Source organism: Brachyistius frenatus, unplaced genomic scaffold, assembly GCF_029030835.1.
Source record: "Brachyistius frenatus isolate BFR_SWC_R1_liver_20210118 unplaced genomic scaffold, ASM2903083v1 Contig_109, whole genome shotgun sequence".
Taxonomy (NCBI): Eukaryota; Metazoa; Chordata; class Actinopteri; family Embiotocidae; genus Brachyistius; species Brachyistius frenatus.
In genome coordinates, this window is record NW_027210708.1 from 194,610 (window position 1) to 214,614 (window position 20,005).

The following is a 20,005-nucleotide window of genomic DNA, read 5'->3' on the forward strand; positions in this document are numbered from 1 at the left end:
TCCCGTGTGCTTATAGCGTTCATTTTTTACAGGATGCAATAGGTGTCTGAGCAGTGCAGCAAGAAGCCGGTGGGATACTTATTATAGCCCTAGCAACAGGAGCGGGATTGGTGGGTGCGGAGAGTGAGCCTGTCAGCTATTGGCTGGCGAGGAGGACCTTTCAAAGCACAGAATTTCATCTCATGAAAGGTTCAGTGCAGCAAGCTGCAGCAAAGAGGCTGCAGTCTGCGGGTGGGCGATCCAGCAGCTTGCCAAATCAGCTCATCAAGCAGCGCCAGGTTTCGACTGCCAGTTTGAAATACAGAGATACCCATAATTACCGAGATAAACTCAACCTTTCTGTGACAAAACAACAGGCAGGTGACTTTAACAGGCTAATAGAGATGCTGATTCTCCAGCCCTTGTCCATCCTGAGATGCAGGAATGTTATTTTTAATGTAGCTCTCTGCCTTGATCATAAAACCTGTTGTCTTTTAACAGAGTATTCTTTGATCTGTGCCCTAATTTAGTTAATGATTAGCGAAGTGGCCTTAAAAAGAGCCTCATTTAAGACACACTGTGGTCGCTGTGTGAGCTGGCAGCGTCTCCGCACTGCAGCTAATAGCCTCCATCTCAAATGTTCAGCTACAGACGCTCAACACATACAGTGCACATACCCATCCAGATATGGACGCAAACACTCACACATACCACACACACCAGATATGTGACCCACGAAGGGTTACACAAGGTCTGCGGGACTTCCTGTATCAATGTGTGGGCAGAAATGTCGACTACCTGTAAGTTTACAGAATGACAAGGAATGACGTGTGGTGTTTCTGGTATGACAGTAAATGGCTAGATTACAGACAGAAATGAAAATATAGAAAAATACAGATAAACAAATAACTTTAATGGGCAACAGATGGCAACCAAAAATTCCTCAGAGCAATACAGTTTGTATCCCATTTTCAGCTATCGTCCACCCAACTCTAATTTCCAGAAGGTCAGCTCTTCTTTGATCAAATTCTTGATTAAAATTTTATTCTTTTTTAACCTCTGATCTTTGAAGGTTTTCATGTCACAGAAACAAGGATCAACATCCAAAATAATGAAAACTTAAAAAAAGCAGAGAAGAGAAAAAGAAAAGACAAAGTAATTAAAAAGGAATACAACAATGTATGCATTCTTGGCAATGAGTGAAAATCTCCTGATATGGTTTTCCAAAAAATATTCCAACAAAAAAAGTGAGAATATTCGCTTTCCACTCGTTCCTACACACACACACGAGAAAAAAAATTGAAAGATTCGACTCCATTCTAATATTTATAAACCGTGTGAGCAGATTAGGATTTCATGCAATTTAACTGGCGAGCCTTCAAGACCGTCAACTTTATACTGCGTTAAAAATAAATCAAAGCAGCTGTGACACACAGTGTGAGCTCATGGAGGCTGACTCATGCCGGTGACATAATTGGCATACATGAACAAGGTTGTGTGACTGACCTTAAGGCTTTTGGTTTCTCTCTAGGCCATCACACCCAAAATAAAAAATAAAGTCCCAAATACTACCATCTATTAGGAAAAATAAACTGCCATCTGTATGAATATATTAATGTAATAATCTATAGAACTAGCAGCATTATGACGATAAATCCGTTCAGCAGCTTTCTGTGCTCCTAAGCAGCTTCCTAGTGTCTAAGGTTTGTTCTGAAGACGTGCAAATCAATAACCACCTCTCTTGACTTGCCTATGCTGTCCTTCTGACTGTATTGGAGTGCATTGGTGTTGATTATTCATATCTATGTGCTGTACAGACAGCAGACACACGTAAAAGTGAGGAACCATTGAATTGAAAATAGAACTTCTTGCAAACATGCTTGCAGGAACTTAAAATAGCGGCAGGTAAATCCTTTTTCCTGTTAAAGGTTAACTTGCAAATGAGGCATATTAAAATGATACAGGCACAAAAAGAAAAGCACGTACTGTACTCAGGGCACAAAACGAAGCATCAAAACATTTTTTTCAGTGAAATGGTTTTCCTTAAAAACAAATTTACTGATGGGTGACGATACAACAATACACTAGACCACCACGGAAATGGTGCATGTATAATTAAGTCATATTCTTTTTTTATTATCATAGCTATTATTTCGGTTCTTTGTGCAACTGCTACATAATGACTCACATTCAAGATATTTTTTGTCACTCAGGAACAGCTAAAAGGTATAAAAACAAACAAACACAAAATTTATACTGTCAGAAATAAAATATGGTCCATGTTTGTGAATTCATAACAGAAATATTGAGCCTGGAAACTTCACCATTAGTAAAACTGGATAGCATGACAGAAAAAAGTACTTAAATACTGTTCAAAGAATAAAATATATCATAGTCATACTTCAATGTGACAAACACCAGCTGGTAAGATTAAGTGATCACTGGTGGGTTTTTATCTTCCTTTTTTTTTTCTTTCATTGACAAATTAAATACACATATTGCATGTCACTATAGCAACGCCCATTACAGGTCAATTTTTACGATCACCATTTTGGTATAGCAAATCAAAAAACCATAACAAAATGAAATAAATTAGAAATTAGAAATCAACATCAGACCAAGCCTGTTTTTCTCAATCATATGAATACTTAACACCCACAGTATAAGTTAATAAAGTCAAGCTACTGTATATAAATACATCACCAGCATGCACAATATTGAATAATCGATATTATTGTTGTCATCATCTTACACTGAAGAAACAGTATAGTAGGCAAGTGCATTTAATAAAACAAACACAGAAGTAAACCACAAACTCTGAAGCTGCTTTTATTTTATTTTTTTGTCATTTTTTTTGTTTTATATCGTTAAGTCTCTGCCTTTAGTAATCTTCACCTCCAAAAGAATCGATGGTTCCAGTGACATTACAGACTAATCTGTGCGATGCCAAATACACTTTAGATAGAAAGAGGAAAGTTAATTTAATCTATCCGGTCCTCATTTCAGTTTACTCGTGTGTAATTTATCCTCTCAAATTTAGGGGATTTTATCAGTAAAACTTTCTCTATTTGTTAGTGTGAGTTTAACATCAATGGCTTTCAGGGCCCTTTCTCATTTATAGACTACGACTGGAACCAATGCAAACTAGTTTTGTGAGGCATTCCCATTCAAGCATTTTCTCTCTCAAGTGACTCAAATGCATCTCTATCACGCAAAAACCAAACTAAGCAGCTTATCTTGACAGAACAAGATCAGTTCCTATGCCAGTGTGAGGCTGCCATTTCAATCCAACAACAACCACTTCAGGCTGATTGACTGACATATCAGTGGTTTTGGCAAATGTCAAAGAGAAAATCAAGAAGACGGAGGCCCCTTTCAACTGTATATATATTTCTATATATATTTAAACTAAGATTTAACCTCCACTCTCACCTCTCTTTTGATTCTTTTAACACATGGAAAAATAAAGAACTGCTGCTGCGGTAGTATCATCGGCAAAAGCGGCTGCCAAAGTCCACCGGCCCTTCATATTTTTTTTCGAAGTGTGGCTTCTCTTTAATTGTTGCCCTCCCCTCCCTCGTCATCCTGCTGGTCACTTGTCCACAGTGTCAAGTTGTCTCGGAGCAGCTGCATGATGAGAGTGGAGTCTTTGTAGGAGTCCTCGTTGAGGGTGTCGAGCTCGGCGATGGCGTCGTCGAAGGCGGTCTTGGCCAGATGACAGGCCTGCTCCGGGGCGTTCTGGATCTCGTAGTAAAACACAGAGTAGTTGAGAGCTAAGCCCAGGCGGATGGGGTGGGTGGGCTGCATGTGCTCCTTGCTGATCTCGTGAGCCTCGTTGTAGGCCTTCTCCGACGACTCCACCACGGTGGCCCTCTTCTCCCCCGTGGCCACCTCGGCCAGGTACCGGTAGTAGTCGCCCTTCATCTTCAGGTAGAACACTTTGCTCTCGTGCTGCGTTTCGCTGCAGTTCTTGATCAGGAAGTTGTCCAGGAGGTTGAGCACGTCCTGGCACACGGCCTCCAGCTCCTTCTCAATCTTCTCCCGGTAGGCCCTCACCATCTCAATCTTCTTCTCATTGCCGTCAGCCGAGGTCTTCTGCTCAATGCTGGAAATCACCCTCCAGGAGGAGCGGCGGGCGCCCACCACGTTCTTGTAGGCCACAGACAAGAGGTTCCTCTCCTCGTTGGACAGGGCCTCGTTCAGCTCTGTTACCTGGAACGAGGAGAAGATGGACCGTTTAATCGCCAGTTTACGAGAACGAGCCTTAGAGAACCAGACTGCAAAAGCGAATCAATACCACAGCATATCATTCGAGAAACAATCCATAAAAAATCGGCAACAATTTCTGACCAAAACAACAAACATTTCATGGCTACGGCTTCTCAAAAGTGAGGTGGTTCTGCTTTTATTTGTTTTCTATCATTGTAATTGAAATTGTAAATTTGGTTTACAACTATTTCAGGATGAGCAACATTTCAATTCCCAGTTTCCATGGCAATCCATTCATTTAGTGCACCCGTAGCTCAAACTGCCACATGGACAGTTGATGCTCGTTAGTCAGAAACGATATTCAAGATAGTCGGTTGGGAGACGAGAGGTTAGGAGAGCTGGAGGTGGCTAAAATATTCCCATGAGCATTCGGGGGCAGCTGCACTGTAAGTGAAAACCATCACTGCACAGGCGGTTCACGTGTCCCAGTGACCTTCTCTCTGGCTCAAACTGACCTTCTTACCTGCCTGAAACACGACGCCGTGACATCACTCTGAGTTAGACCATTAAATTTAGACTTTGACGGATCAGGAGGAGTCAGGTAGTTGTCAAAGAGGCTATGTATCTATAAAGAAGGTGATACTACTCAGGGTTATTGGATTGGAAGAGCAACTTGTGCTGGAACATGGCCTCCGTCAGATCGATAACTGAAGAGAAACATGTCCTTTAGCTTTAACAAAACCTTGAAGCATTTTTTTTTTTTTTTCATCTGAAAAGCTTCACCTTAATGTGCTAATAAGCTGCTTCTGACATTCTCTGCTCAGGCAGAGGAGCACAAAGATGGCGCAGGCTCTCCGACGTCACAGCGAGCGGAAGGAGAGCAGGGTTCAACCTATAGAGACGGAGTGGCCTTCGCTGTGCCTGTCCAAAACTGCCACACAAATCCAAAGATCCCATTTGATTGCAGGCGACAAACGTGCGGAATTTACGGTCAAATGAGGCAGATTCCTGTTAATCCAATGACTCAACTGCTCTTTTCTTAAAGGAAACTAATGGGTCACAGCTGACAACCGTGCCAGCTGGACTGCAGTTAGACATATGTATGTATGAAAATGATACAATACCTCATTGCTGGGTTGACTACCAAGATACTCATTTAAAGCTATCAATCAGTCGTTTTACATGTAATTAATTTAAGCAAAATGTCACTCCTGTCAGCTTCTAACACAATCTCAGATCATGTAAGTTAAAAATCTTTTGTCTCTGGGAACTTGGGAAAGGCATTTTTAAAATGATATTAATTATCAGGTGCAGCACCAGCATTTCCACATGCATTTTTCATGAGGAAGACAAAAGCGACGGCCTGTCGTTTGTCATTTTCTGGCTGCAATGGCAAGGGATTCCCTTTGATCAGAGAGCACACACCCCTGCAAAAGGGCCCAGTTTGGACCGCACTGACACGGCAGATTGTTTAAAGGGAAAGGAATCCCTCCCTGCACTCACATCATCCCACCTCCTGCAACCAGACACCCTTGATGACAAACGATCCACGGGGGCTCGTTCCGTCTCTCCCGGGGAACGTAAGACAAAATATTCCTCGGTTTAAAGATTTCAATCGGTGTGTGAGCTCATGCAGGCTCGGCTGAGACTCCCAGGATGCTGCTGGTTCCAGTATGAGCTGGTGTGACACAGCAGTTTTTTTTTTAACCCATTGGTGAATCCAGTTCCGAGAATTTCTTAACCAGAGAGCCAGAAAAAAAAAAAAAAAAAAAAGGGCAGATGGAAAAGCAGACAAAAGGCTCTCTCCTCAGGACCAGCCAATAAGAGCTGAGGAAGCTATTGTGAGGCTGGTCAGCCATGTCATCCACTTCATACCACTTACTCAGGGTCATCAACCCAAAATGACTTTAAATTGCTGCCAGATATCAGCTCTGTCGCACAAGCAGCACATGCGCTGATTGAGACATAAGGATACATGAGGAATAGAGCGAAGGAGAAGGTAGAAAACGAGTCTGTAATCAAATCTGATCATATTCACTCCCTGCAATATGACAAAGACTATTCCAGAGAGATTCTGCTGCCTCCTACATTTGTTTAGAAGAAAGATCAGCTCTTTTTTGGAGCATTTTCTACAGAAATCATGCTCCAATGAAGGCTCTCAGCGCCATATACTGGTATTAAAATGAGCTGTTATTTATCATTATTATTATTTTAATCTATGTGACAAAGAGAAGAGGAAGAGGAGGAGGATGAGGGAGCAGCAGTTGATAGGCATTTTCCCGAGCAACCTCACATGGCTCCCAGCAGCAGAAGCTCTTATAAATTCAGCATAATGGAGGAAGGGGAGGTAAGGGGGAAAAAAAGCAGCAAATGCAACACATCAGAGCCTTTATGTGAAACGAGCCTCTTATTAGCAGAGAGATGAAGCTCGGGCCTGCATGCATTTCATTGTAATATCCCTTCATGGAAGCTTGGGCGACAGAAAGGCACCGCCCAAGGACCAGACGATTTGGACTCAGAGAATGTCAGCAGCAGCTTGTTAGCACATCAAGAAAAGAAAAAAACGGGCTCTGAGCTGTCGGTGGATTGGCGACAAGACAATAAACACATTAAATATAATTTTCCAATGACGCCTGGTTGTAGTGCAGTAATAAGGAGCCGGGTGTAACCTGCAGATGAACAGCCAACATCAGTCAAGACTTCGGGACGCGCCTTTTACGCGAAATGAAGCAGCGATACAACATCATCCACACACATCCAAGTCATAAGAATTACCTGTTTGTTTTGTTGTTTTGTTTTTTTAAAGGACTTACCGATTTCATAGCAGCTGCCATATCATCGTATCTCTCAGCCTGTTCAGCCAGCCTGGCTTTCTGCACCAGCTGCTCGCGATCAACCATGTTTTAAATGATATTTGGCTGCTGTGTCGAGCTGCTCTACTCTGGTTTTGGGGATGAAATGACTGATATTTTAAATCGCAATGCAGTGAAATCCTACGCGAGCGTAATGCTGCAGCTGTTCCCTGCTGTCTGTCTGAGCTCCTTGTAGACGGGACACCCTCTCCTCTCTCCTCCCTCCCTCCCTCCCTTCCTCCTCCTCCTTCTCCTCCTCCTCCTCCTCCTCCTCACACACTCTCCCTGGGCTGCGTCATCACTTGGAACGGTGGGTGTCTGTGCCAGTGATGTAACACTCCTACATGGGAACCAGAGGGCCAGGCCTGAGGGACAGACGGGAGCAGCGCTGGACTAAAGGTCTTATGGGAAATGGAGTCCTCTGTGGCGGCTGCAAGCTGGAGACAGAGGCCGGGACAAGTTGATTGACTATGCATACAAACCTGGCACAAAGGTAACTGTTGTTTCTCTAAAGATAAATAACCTGCTCATTCGTTGTTTAAAAACACATGGTAATTGTAACTATTATTGCAGATAATGTAGACTAATGGGGAAATAATGGCAACAATTCCAAACTTGCCCGAGAATAATCAGGTTTTAAGGATTTCTTCAAAGTCAAAGTAATTCACTGATAGTTATCATTACATCTAATGGTACATAAGAAAATGAACTGGTTTTGGCTAATTCGGTGTACATAACTACCTGAAATGAGAAAACAAAAGTCTCTTAACGAGGCTTAATTTGCTGCACACAGTGTAACACTGTACGTATTAAAAGTTTATTTTTTATGTGTACGCTTTGATGTACTTACAAGTGTCACTGAATTACTTTGGGACTGAAGAAATATTTAAAACCTGATAATTCTCAGGCAAGTTCTGCAGCGTTTCCATTCCTGCTCCAGTGCAGGCTGTGTGCTCCAAACTATACACTGTAAGCCTCGTTTTTTAGCCTTTTGTTTAGATTTATGACACTGAAGTTTGCCAAATTAACCATTAACTGTTTAGTCTTTATTATGAAATATTTTATCAGCAAAACTATCATGTAATATAAATCATCTTCTTATGTTTAACAAACCAAACTTTCTGCTACTTTATTCTTCAATTTCACTACATTTCAGTGGTAAATATTGTGCTTTCTCCTCCCCTACATTTCTAGTTACTCTGAAGATGACACCTCTACAAAAAAACTTTTAAAAATAACACATTGTAATAATTAAACCAGTGGTCTATATGTAATAATATATCAGTCAGAGGGACCAAATCAGCACTTCTACTTTAATACATTTAAAGTATTTTAACTACATTTTACTTTAATGCGTGACTTTTATTTGTAATAGAGTATTTTTCTGCTGCTGTATTGGTACTTTTACTTAAAGGATGTCATAACTTCTTCCACCACTGCTGTTAGTCTTTGCAAAACCACAGCTCCCTCCTCTGGCCAAAATGGAAAATTAAAGTGAACGAGTGTTATTCTTTAATTTAATTTAACTTTTTTATTCTCGTAAAGAAAATGTGTAGCTGCTCGTCACAACCATCATGACACACAGAAGAACAAAAATCTGCTAACCACATGAATTAAAAACAATCATAGGATATAAGCTTAAAAACTGTATTTGAAATTATATAAAAATTTAAAAAGAAAAATCGATCTAAAAGTCAAACAAAACAATGAGATCATACAAAAATCACATTAAAAGAAAAATACATTTCTGACATTTAAAAATAATAATTCACAACTAAAGGGGAACACAATGGAAATGTACTCGATGCCTGTACTCGATGCATTTTTCAAAGATCACTCTGCTTGTGGAGATTGGTTAGTGCGGCTTCCTGTTTCGATCGAGCACAAATGAATGAAGGAGATTATCATCTAGCCAGAGGTCAAGACAGGTGGTGATCACTTTCCGTGGCACGAAACTGGGTCAAGTCATGTTCGGAGGAGGAGTAGACAGGCCAAGAAACACTGCGTCATCACGCTTAAAAAGGCCTGATGTTTGATGTTATATTGTCTTTACAGAGTGAAATCTTCCTTTATCATATATTGCTTTGTGTGGTTCCATTATCATTTTATCTAAGAAGGAAGAAGTGAGGACTATAAGACCAGAGCTAATGCAAAAATATGATAAAACAAAATGATAATAATAATTTGAACTTACGCTCACAGTTCACAGCTTTAAAATAAAGGTTTTCTAAGAGGATTTTTTTTATTCCTCATGAAAAGTAAATCCAAATTTGTTTTAAATCCGGGGTTTATAACTCTTCTCTGCTTTTATATTCAACTACTGGGAAAAATTTTTGTTGTATATTTAAATATATGTTTCCATGTCAAAATATTTCACATACTCTTCATGTGTTTTAGAAGCAGCATTTGTTTCCTTAGCAAATTGCTGCGTTTGAAACAAAATATGCCTTTAAAAAAAAAAAAAAAAACCTTAGTGTACATATAGTTGTGCTGCAGTGCACCAGCAGTGCTGAACTAATGGATCTATCCACTTGCTTCAAAGAGGATTACAGCTCCTTCTGCTTACGTTCGTTACCTCAAAGTAGGATGAGGGCAAGGAGAGGTTTGCTGTCCACAGCAGCCATCTGTCTGCCAAGTGGACAGTCGAGCGCTCACGCTGCTGTAAATGGAGACGGGGCTCCAGTTGGATGTTCTGATTTACCCAGACGAAGTGAGGCTCGCCACTCCGGAGGAGCTCGGGGAATGGGAGCTGGAAACGGCCAGCCAGGTGTCCATACAAACCATCCGACTCTTTGTGGCACTTTACCCGTACAACCCTGCTGCGATGTCTCCCAACCCCGAGACGGCTGCAGAGGAGCTTCCGTTTGTGCCAGGCCAGATTATCAAGGTGAGAACAACATTTGAGAGCTTCTCTTGGGTGTTTGAGTAGTTCACCTCATCTCTTGAAAAACTGCTTTGAAAGAACATGACGGTGTTTCCTGTTGGTTTTAAATTTAGGCCAGCTCAATGTGCCTCAAAGCTTTGTTCATCATATCCTGTCACTGTTTTCAGCAGATTCATGTGATTTGCCGCCTTTTTCACTGCCGCGGCAACATTCAAATATACATACACTCATTATTTTCCTTCCAAAATCCAAAATAAAGTGATAAAACTAACTGTTTTTTAGGTGTTCGGGGACACAGACGCTGATGGTTTCTATCATGGTGAATCCGGTGGTCTCTCTGGTTACGTGCCAAGCAACATGGTGGCTGAAGTCTCGATTGACGACGAGTACCTGAAGCATCTACTCATGCAGCAGGGATTCCTCCCCGTGGACCACACAGGTATCAACCCTCTGTTTCTGCAGGAAACTGATGTTGCACACAGACAGAACAGTAACAATAATTACTTCATGGTGTTATTGTTAAAGGAGGCTGAACAAATCAGTCTCCGGTGGCTCGGAATTCATCTGTGAGAGGCTGTTTTCACCGAGCTGCTCCTTGTAGGAAGTTTATAAACAATACAACAACCCATAACATGAAGAAAAAGTCATTTTATTAAATGAATCACTTCAAAATGTAAAAGAAAATAAACATTTCTTTCAGTGCCCGTACAGGGACATCATCTCTTTCAGCAGGTGTTTGTCCAGGTTTGATGCTTTCACTGACCTTTGTGTATGTTGACTCTCTGTTTTAAAGTTTCAAAGGTGATTGCATCTTTCGTCCCACAGGTATGTCTTTAACGTCAATCCAGAGCGACGTGGCCTGTTTACCTGACGATGTTGTTGTTCAAAGAATGGTGGCCTTATTTGACTACAATCCCTGGGAAAACTCGCCCAACATGGACAGTGACGTGAGCACGACGACGTCACATAAACTATATTTTATAAAAATTTTAAAAAAAAAATCAGTTTTATACAAAGAGACTCAAACTGCTTCTCTTCCAGGTTGAACTCGACTTTCGATCAGGAGACATCATCTACGTGATGGGTGACATGGATCAAGATGGATTTTACTTTGTGAGCGTCCTCTCTGCAGTTACAACACAATGATTAATACACTGACGTTTGCACACAAGCGTAATTAACTTTCATCTCATTTATAGGGAGATCTGCATGGACGACGAGGTTTGGTCCCTTCGAACTTCCTGCAGTCGTTTCCCTGGGAGTAGAAGAGACATGTGCTAACACATGTTTGCTACACATGCCAAGACACAGTAAAAAAAAAAAGGAAGCTGGTTTTATCTTTAAAAACTATTTAAAAGGACATTTTATGAGTCAAAACATATTTTTAAATTTTTATATTATAGTTTTGCGCTGCATTTGCTTTAGAGTTCATGTTAAAGAGGCAAACTAACTCATGTTACATGTATCAATCAGGATGCTTTATAGTTAAAAGTGCTCTTGTCATGCATTTGTTAAATAAGTCCTTTATTGAAAAATTCAAACAACAATTACACATTTTTTGGGGGCAAAAGAAATACAGAAAATATACAAATAACATATTTTAAAAATCAGACACAAAAATTGTAAAAGATTTTTTTATTTGTGCGGCTTCATGCACTTTCAGTATGCACAGAATTCACAAAATGAAATACCAGATGGCAATGGATAGATAATTTTAGCCTTAATAATACACTCAAAGTGTATTAATATAGTTTGTCCATTTTTGCCTTATAGCCTGTTTTCATATTTTCTTTAACTGGCTTGTTTCATGTAAATAGAAAAAAGAAAAACACTTTTGTTTTCTAGTTTTGCAGCAACTTTTATGTAAAAAAACAAAAATCACAACAGAAACTTGGGAAACAATTAGTGTTTAAATCATGTAATAAATTCAAGAACTACAAAGCAGAAACATGAAATAAAGTTGAATGTTACAATTAAAATGTTTACTGGCTTTCTTTTAACTACAGACAACTTTCAGTTTTCACTGGTTATACTGCATTCATTTAAATAATGTTCTCCTCTGACAGGTTAACCTGTTAATTTCTAATAAATGAACTCAATACAGAATTGAATGAGAAAATCAAAAGAGTAATTGAGCAGGTGTTAAAACTTTCACACAGTCGGCCTGGTTTCTTCTTTTGTGTTCCTCTGCAGCCAACAGTATACTCATCCATAAAGTAGGAAACACTACACTGTGCAGTGAAGTTTAGTAGTGCTTTCTACTTTATGGGTGACAACACTGTACATCAGTAGCTTCTGGTCGCTCCATCGCAAATACTGAAGAACAACGGGGCGAATAAAGGCAGGTTCTCTAACATTATTTTATAACTTAGAGAAAAAAAATACACACACAAAACATTTGACAATTAAAATGAAGCTGACATAAAGTAGGAACTCCTGTATATTTGAGATTCTTTTAACTGGAAACATTAGAAGAATTAAAGCAGCAATCATCAGTGTGAGGCTCTTACCAGCATTAGGACTCCAAAGAAGAAAGAAAACCCAGAAGTGAGCGAGATCTTTTTATCAACCCGCTCTGAGCCACGTGATTAACACAGGAAGAGTTGCAACAGTCACACACACTCACACTTATGCACACACACACACACACACACGTGCGCGCGCACACACACACACACACACACACACACACACACACACACACACACACACAGTGGTAAGAATAGTAGTTAAGTGTGAACATATTCCTAAAGCTACATTAAAGTATTTTTTTGTTGTAAAATATGTATGTTTTTGTAGATTTAAAAATATATTTTTTATATTTATTGTACGTATGAACCTGTAGCTGCTTAAGGTTGAAGTACTTTGAACACTTTCAGTTTTGATTTTACATTATATTTCAGAGTTTAATATATTTTTATGTACAATTTTACTGACATGTATTTTCACAACGTAGAAATACATTTTTGGAAGTGTACTTAGTTACTTTCCACATCTGCACACACCCACACACATACCCCCCCCCCTCCCCCGCACACACACACACACACACACACACACACTACCGCACACAAACACATGCAAATTCAAAGCCTGAACTCATGAGGTCCTGGCTGACTGCATCACTACTGATTCGTGTGATTTCATCCCTTTTAAGGACATACAGATATGAGGTGGAACCTGCTTCTGAAGACTGAACCAGATAGATATTGATTTCAATAATAATTTATGTGGATGTGTACTAATTATCTCAAAACTCTTTTAAACTCTCTTAAAAGTTTTTATTCACACAGGAAGTGTGGGTCTCTTCAGCACTGTCCTCAAACATGTCAAATATCACAACTGTGCATGTTTGTGTGTAGATTACAGGAAGAGCATTACATCTCATTTATTTTTCTGAGAACTCGTTCACGCCTACATGTGTTTGACAAGATGAGAGTGGGGGATGGTGGTGCAGGGTTTTTTTCTATCTAGCAGCCAATGTGCAATATGCTTGCAACAACAGAAACTTTGCAAATAGCACAGAGACAGGTCTGTGTCCTCCATTGTCACGACAACCCAAACCTCAGAGTCACATCAACTGAAATAAGAGGAAGTGTGGAGGGGAGGGAGGGAAGGGTGAGGCGGCAAGCACAAACCGAGAAAAGATGTCCTTGTTAGATAGAAAAGAAGAAAAGACAAGCAGATGGCAAAGAAGAAGAAAATAGCAAAACAGGAACTGACAAAACATTTAATTTGCTGTTGGAGAGCAAACACTAAAAGGAAAACAAGTTTTTCCACAAATCATGAACCTGTGTAGCAACATGACTGTGCATCCTGCAGATTATCTCAGCACTGTTGCACTGGAGGCTGAGTTTGCATCATACATCTATTCCTGTGCAATATTGGATTATATCCACAGTGATCCCCTCAAAGTACTTAATGTGATAGAGATAGTATCAAGAGTGCCAAAAACAAGCTCAGGACCTAATGATACCAGTGGGTATTATCCTCCCAGGTCGCTGATTGAATTATGTTCTACCTTTAGTGACTGACGGAAACAAACTGTGAATGTACCTTTTTCAGTTTTTCAGTCGTTTATTCAATCAAAAAATGTCACTTGCAACAAGAGAAACATTCATTCCTGTTTCTCTCCTCTCAAACAGCTTTCTCATCATATGGTTTGTTATCGAGTCACAAAACGAGAGAAGAAACTTCCCAAAGATAGAAATAAAAAGTCATGCACTTCTTCAAATACTGTGTGTACAGTATGAAGCTGATACCAGCCAGTTAGGCTTGTTCAGTGCTGCCACATAGTGGACGTTAGAGGAGGTGACGCTGACAAAATCCAACTGGAGAGGAGAAAACATGTCAAAATAAAATGACATTTTAAAGGAGAATATTTTTTTTATTCTTTATTTGGATAATTAACCTTTTTTAAAAAAAAAATGAGATACACACAAAAACAAACAATCATTTAAAAACACATCAACCAATAAAGCTACAAGTTATCATACAAAATGTAAATTAAAGCATTGTGAATAATTATGTACAAAAATACCTTACATTGACCATTGCTCTTGTGTGTATCCAAAGTCTTTTAACAAGCAATTTATATATACAAAGTTTCTGTCACTGATGGGAAAAACATGTCCATAAAAAGTATTTACTAACCAGAAGTGTCAAAGTTTTTGACCCAATAAGAATTTACAATATTTCTGCATAAATAAACACGATTAGATTTCAAATAAATTCTAAAAGTTGATAAAGAGAATAGATTAAACAAATAAGACTGCTTATGTCAATAATTTTTGTTAAAAAAAGTAACAAAAAAAAGTGATAAAAAATTAGGTATGATAATAAATCCACAATTTAAATATAAAATTCATGTTTGATATGCAGTGTTTTAAAGTATGAGGTTGTCTTTGTACCTGTATTTGACAATCATTAATTGATACAGACAGTATTCATTTATAATAGTTGGGCAACTTAAGTTAAGCTTTCATCTTGTAGCCTGCAGAGAGGTCGCACTGGATAGCAGCACTGACACGATGAGTGACACACTGTTAACCAGAGCAACATAGCCTCTGGAGTGATACACCTGCCTCCCATTCACGGGCTGCAAAGGTCTGTGGGTTTTGACCATTTGCTTCCCGTTAGAAAACCGAAGCTGGGAGAATGCAGTGAGCTGTAACAAAGAGGAAATCACAAGAGACAGATGAAAATGTACTCTGCACAGATACATTATGGTGCTGCCTCTGAATATACGACATGGATGCCGTTGTAGAAAAGGCTACTTAGATTAACTTAAAGCTTCTCCAATCAATATTTTTATATTATAAGAGATCAAATAACTGTAGCATGATATAGGAATCTAAAGTATTGATCAGAGATAATTATCCCGACTCTGCTGTTCTCCTTCTAGTATCTTGTGGAAATGTGTCAAAAGTGTCAAAAGTAAAAGTGGTCCTTATTATTAACATGTGTTGGTTCATGATAATGAAAATATGACAGAAACTCTGATGAATGCAGTTGAAAAAATGTCAATGAAAATATTATGCCCCCAGTTTTCAGAGAAGTTTCAGGCTTAAAAATTTGCTGAAGATTTTGTTTACTCTTTATTGAAAAGTTTATACTTCTTTAAGTTTATCTCATTTTGTGATTTTGTCATGTACCCGGTTACTTTCCACTTGTAGGTAGATGAAGTGTGCTGTGAAGATAATGACCTGTTTCCTGCTGATAGGAATGGTGTTTTCAAAAAGACTCGAGACAACAGCTTCAGCTCAGAGCAACAACAGCAGAAGACCACTTCAGGTTTCACTCGTGAGCCAAGAACAGAAATTTGCAGCTGCAGTGGGAACATGCTCACAAAAACCGCACCCCTGAAGACTGGAAAAAAAACAAAAACAATGAATGTCCATTTCTGCTGAGGCTGCAGATGGAAGGCTCTCCATTCGGCATCATAATTTTACAGACTCAACCTGCCTTGAGTCAACAGTCCAGACATGCCGGTGTATTGTGGTGTGGGGAATGTTATTTCGCGACACATTGGGCCAATAGATTTCAATCAATCACAGTTTGAATGCCTCAGCCTGTCTTAGTGTCATTGTTGACCATGAGCATCCCTTTATAGCCACAATTTACCACCTTCTAATGGCTACTTAAAATCTGTGCAGAGACGTGGCTCTGTGTCACAAAACAAATACTTCCCCTATTACTCTAAGGGATTTAAGTATGAGATCAATTTGAATTGAATTGAATTGAATCTTTATTTAACAGATAGCCTATGTTTACCCATCTTTGACTCTCTGAGTCTAGTTTCTCTCACTTACACAACACAACAATGTTCAGGATGAAATACACATGGATGTACAAAATGTTGGCTACAACAGGTTGATCTGTTTCTGTGGATTTTATACAGGTAAGGCACAGATGAATAGTGGTGAAATAAATACTCAAATTGTCAGATGAAATAAATTTCATTGAGATTATATAATTGTGTCTTTAGTTCATTTGATTGGTAGTTCATTTCTTTAGCAACAATCTGCTTAAAAACGAACGGATTTCTCTGCTTTCCTACAGTTTGTAGCTGTCCTGAACGCAACGGAGTGACGCATTTGACGTATGCGGATATGAACCTCCAGCGTGCTGCTCAACGGTACTTGACCCTCAGCTGCCAAACTCGGCGTCGCTCTCCTCGGGACGGTGTCCCGGCTGTCATGGACCGCTGGAGGGGAAGAGTGGCTCTGGTGACCGGGGCCTCGGTCGGGATTGGGGCAGCCGTAGCCAAAGAGCTGGTCCGGTGCGGGATGAAGGTGGTGGGCTGCGCCAGGGACGTCGAAAAAATACAGGTTTGTTCTGACGTGAGAATTAAATTTCAAAACTTTTCAGGGGGAATCAGAGAGTAACAGTCCACCTTTTAACAAAAGGAAGAAAAAAAAAAAACTGGGGAGAAACTAACAGAAAAGCTGACTGTGAAATAGATTAACTGCAGGTTTATAGGAGGAAAAAGTAGAGAAAAGAAAGTTACATTTCTTTTAAATAAAAATGCATTTTTAATATTTTCATGTTGCAGTAATTTAACGTCAGCTGTTAATAGTGGGGAAAAAAAACGAAATATAAACTGGTTTGGTGTTTAAAGTTACTGTCATCCAGATCTTTTTCTGCTATGTCAGACTTATGTAAACCAGAGTAAATGAACTCCCATAAACACGTGTTGTGTTATAAAGTAATAAATCATCCACTAAGCAGCCTAATGCACCTGAACCATTAAAAGTGTATGAAGTAAAACATTAACTTTTAAACTGGGACAGTTTAAAACAGAAACGGAAACAGATTTATATTTATATTTCGGTTTTTTTCCCCACTATTAACAGCTGACGTTAAATTACTGCAACATGAAAATATTAAAAATGCATTTTTATTTAAAAGAAATGTAACTTTCTTTTCTCTACTTTTTCCTCCTATAAACCTGCAATTAATCTATTTCACAGCCAGCTTTTCTGTTAGAAACAGATTTCAACAGAAACGGGTGGCTAGAGGATGATAAACCTGCTGCCCAAAATATTATCAAATAAATATTTGTCTAAAAGATCCTCTTGTAGTGCACTGACAACCCCTTTGTGATCCGATGTTAACACCGGGTGTGTCCAGGGCCAATCAGGTTAAAGATACCTTATTCTTAAATGTAAAAAAAAAACCAAATGACTGAATTCACAAGAGTTATTTTAGGCTTTTTCCTGAATCTAAAGATTTACATGAATTCATAAACCTTTTGAGCGACGGGTTCATAAACAAACTGAAACACAGAGCCGACTTGTGAAGCCGACCGTCCGCTATCTTTCTCCTTCTGGTTTCAGAAACTGGCCGCCGAGTGTCAAAGTGAAGGTCACAGCGGCGTTCTGGTGCCGATCAAGTGCGACTTGACCAACGAGGAGGAGATTCAGTCGATGTTCTCGGCCATCAAAACGCAGCACAAAGGCGTGGACGTGTGCATCAACAACGCCGGCTTGGCTCATCCAGAGTCGCTGCTGAACGGCAAAACCAGCAGCTGGAGGAACATGCTGGATGTAAGAGCTGAACCTGGGATGAGGTGTTTGAGTTTCGGCTATTTCATTTGTACAAGTAAACAAAAACTTTAGAAAAAAAGTCGAAGTTTTCACGTTTAAATCCTCAAAGCATTTTAAGACTACAGCTCCTGCCGTCTTGCAGTTTCCGTGGTTACAGGCGAGGTTAGTGGAAAAGGTGATGTTTGCATTATACAGTCTGAGCTGCTGTCTCTCTGTGTGGCTATCGTGCTCACCTCACGTCAGCCGAGCTTACAGGAGCTGCAGTGTGTGATTCTGCAAATTTTTCTTTTAAAAAGTTATTTGTAATTCGTCACGTTTATGGTTTAGTTTTTATTTAATTTGATCACAGTTCTTGTTTTAAGAGGTATCATTTTATTCAGTTTTAGTCTTTATTTTTGTTGCATGTTTTCTGTCAAAGTTTTGGTTGAAGAAAGTATGTATTTAAACTACAATTCTTCTGCCTCCAGTTTGACGGCAGCCTTGTTGAACATCAGTAACTTACACACAGCAGCAGTATGTAATGAGTGAAGTTGATGCTTTTTGAATGGGAGTCTATTGGAGCCAGAGTTTTTTTTGTTGTTGTTGTTGTTTTTTGAGCCAGCCCCTAGTGGCCCTCTGTGGCATTGCACTTTAAGGCACTTAAGCCTTTTTCAGAGCTCGATTCTACATTTATTTTATTTGCACAGTCTACCATAAGAACTGGTTTCCTCATGCACAACAGGCAACGTGAAGTTTGACGGGTGTTAAAGGCAGATCTTTTCTTTACTGTGGGTGTCTTGCAGGTGAACGTCCTCGCGTTGTCTATCTGCACGCGTGAAGCGTATCAGTCAATGAAGGAAAGAAATATCGATGACGGGCACATCATCAACATCAACAGGTGCAGTTTTAATTACTGATGACTTAAATGATTATTTAATCAGAGAAAATAGTTCCAGAATTTGTTTTCTATCAATTGACTTGATTAGCTGACTTAATTGTCAGTAGCTACTTTTCTCGTACGATGGATGGACCTTGTTGACAGTTCGTATCACTTCTTCTGTTGCAGCATGAGCGGACATCGTGTGGTTCCCAGTGCCGACATACATTTCTACAGCGCCACCAAGTACGCGGTGACGGCGCTGACCGAGGGCCTGAGGCAGGAGCTGCGCGAGACCAACACACACATCCGAGTCACAGTGAGGCTTCACCGCCGTCTGTCTGCATTTCAAACACAGTGTCTGCTCACTCAGCTTTCATTGTGCTTCCTTAAATTCAAATGATTAAATACTGTCACCGCATGTTTTGAACTTGGGTCATGATCCACTCTTACTCTGCAGAGCATTTCTCCCGGTGTCGTCGAGACAGAGTTCGCACCGCGTCTCTACAGCAACAATGTGGACAAAGCTGCTGCTTCATACACTAAATTTAAGGTAAACGCATTTATTCTTCATTCCCATTCTACTGTCGGTATAATTTCTAGTATAAACAGACCTAATGAGGTGGTTTTTTTCACTTCTCTGACAGCCTCTGGAAGCATTAGATGTTGCTAATGCCGTCACGTACGTCCTGAATGCCCCTCCACATGTGCAGGTATGAAATTTCCTCTTGTTTTTTTTGCTGTCTGTTGTGACTTCACACATTATCAACCTTTGTTCTTTTGATGTTAGAAATATCCACAGTTCACGTTTAACTTAATAACTATCACATAACTTGTGTTTCAGATTGGAGACCTTCAGATGCGACCTGTGGAGCAGGTGTCGTAGTGCTGCAAAGTGTGACTGCTAACTAAATAGAGTGACATGGGATTTATGCACTACATTTAATAAAAAAGAAAAACAACTTTTATCTCATCATGTTTGGTTGAAGTTTGTTCTATAATTTTGCACTTATTCATAGCATAAGATGTCAGAAACTTGTTTTTTTTTTCAGCTGTTATTACACAGAAAGAAAATTGTTTTGTAGCCAAAGATCACTATTCAACAATGTATGGTTTTAAACATGCATTCAAAAGAAACATAACACAACAAATACAAATGATTGTTTTATTGATTAGC

The 20,005-nt window shown here is 39.6% G+C and overlaps 3 protein-coding genes across 3 annotated transcripts; 2 read left to right on the top strand and 1 right to left on the bottom strand.

Moving 5' to 3' along the window:
- Window positions 1-871: 871 nt before the first annotated feature.
- Window positions 872-7,215, bottom strand: ywhag2 (3-monooxygenase/tryptophan 5-monooxygenase activation protein, gamma polypeptide 2). Its single transcript, XM_069712394.1, has 2 exons — window positions 7,002-7,215; window positions 872-4,191 (listed from the first exon to the last, which is right to left on the bottom strand). Exons 1-2 carry the CDS (start codon window positions 7,086-7,088, stop codon window positions 3,535-3,537), a joined length of 744 nt encoding a protein of 247 aa, XP_069568495.1. The 5' UTR covers window positions 7,089-7,215; the 3' UTR covers window positions 872-3,534.
- Window positions 7,216-8,599: 1,384 nt separating this feature from the next.
- Window positions 8,600-11,802, top strand: LOC138628970 (RIMS-binding protein 2). Its single transcript, XM_069712395.1, has 5 exons — window positions 8,600-9,927; window positions 10,207-10,363; window positions 10,750-10,871; window positions 10,966-11,037; window positions 11,124-11,802. Exons 1-5 carry the CDS (start codon window positions 9,706-9,708, stop codon window positions 11,187-11,189), a joined length of 639 nt encoding a protein of 212 aa, XP_069568496.1. The 5' UTR covers window positions 8,600-9,705; the 3' UTR covers window positions 11,190-11,802.
- Window positions 11,803-16,541: 4,739 nt separating this feature from the next.
- Window positions 16,542-19,790, top strand: LOC138628967 (dehydrogenase/reductase SDR family member 11-like). The gene is made up of 7 exons (XM_069712391.1): window positions 16,542-16,754; window positions 17,763-17,972; window positions 18,755-18,849; window positions 19,018-19,147; window positions 19,289-19,381; window positions 19,476-19,541; window positions 19,673-19,790. Exons 1-7 carry the CDS (start codon window positions 16,623-16,625, stop codon window positions 19,712-19,714), a joined length of 768 nt encoding a protein of 255 aa, XP_069568492.1. The 5' UTR covers window positions 16,542-16,622; the 3' UTR covers window positions 19,715-19,790.
- The last annotated feature ends 215 nt before the right edge of the window (window positions 19,791-20,005 follow it).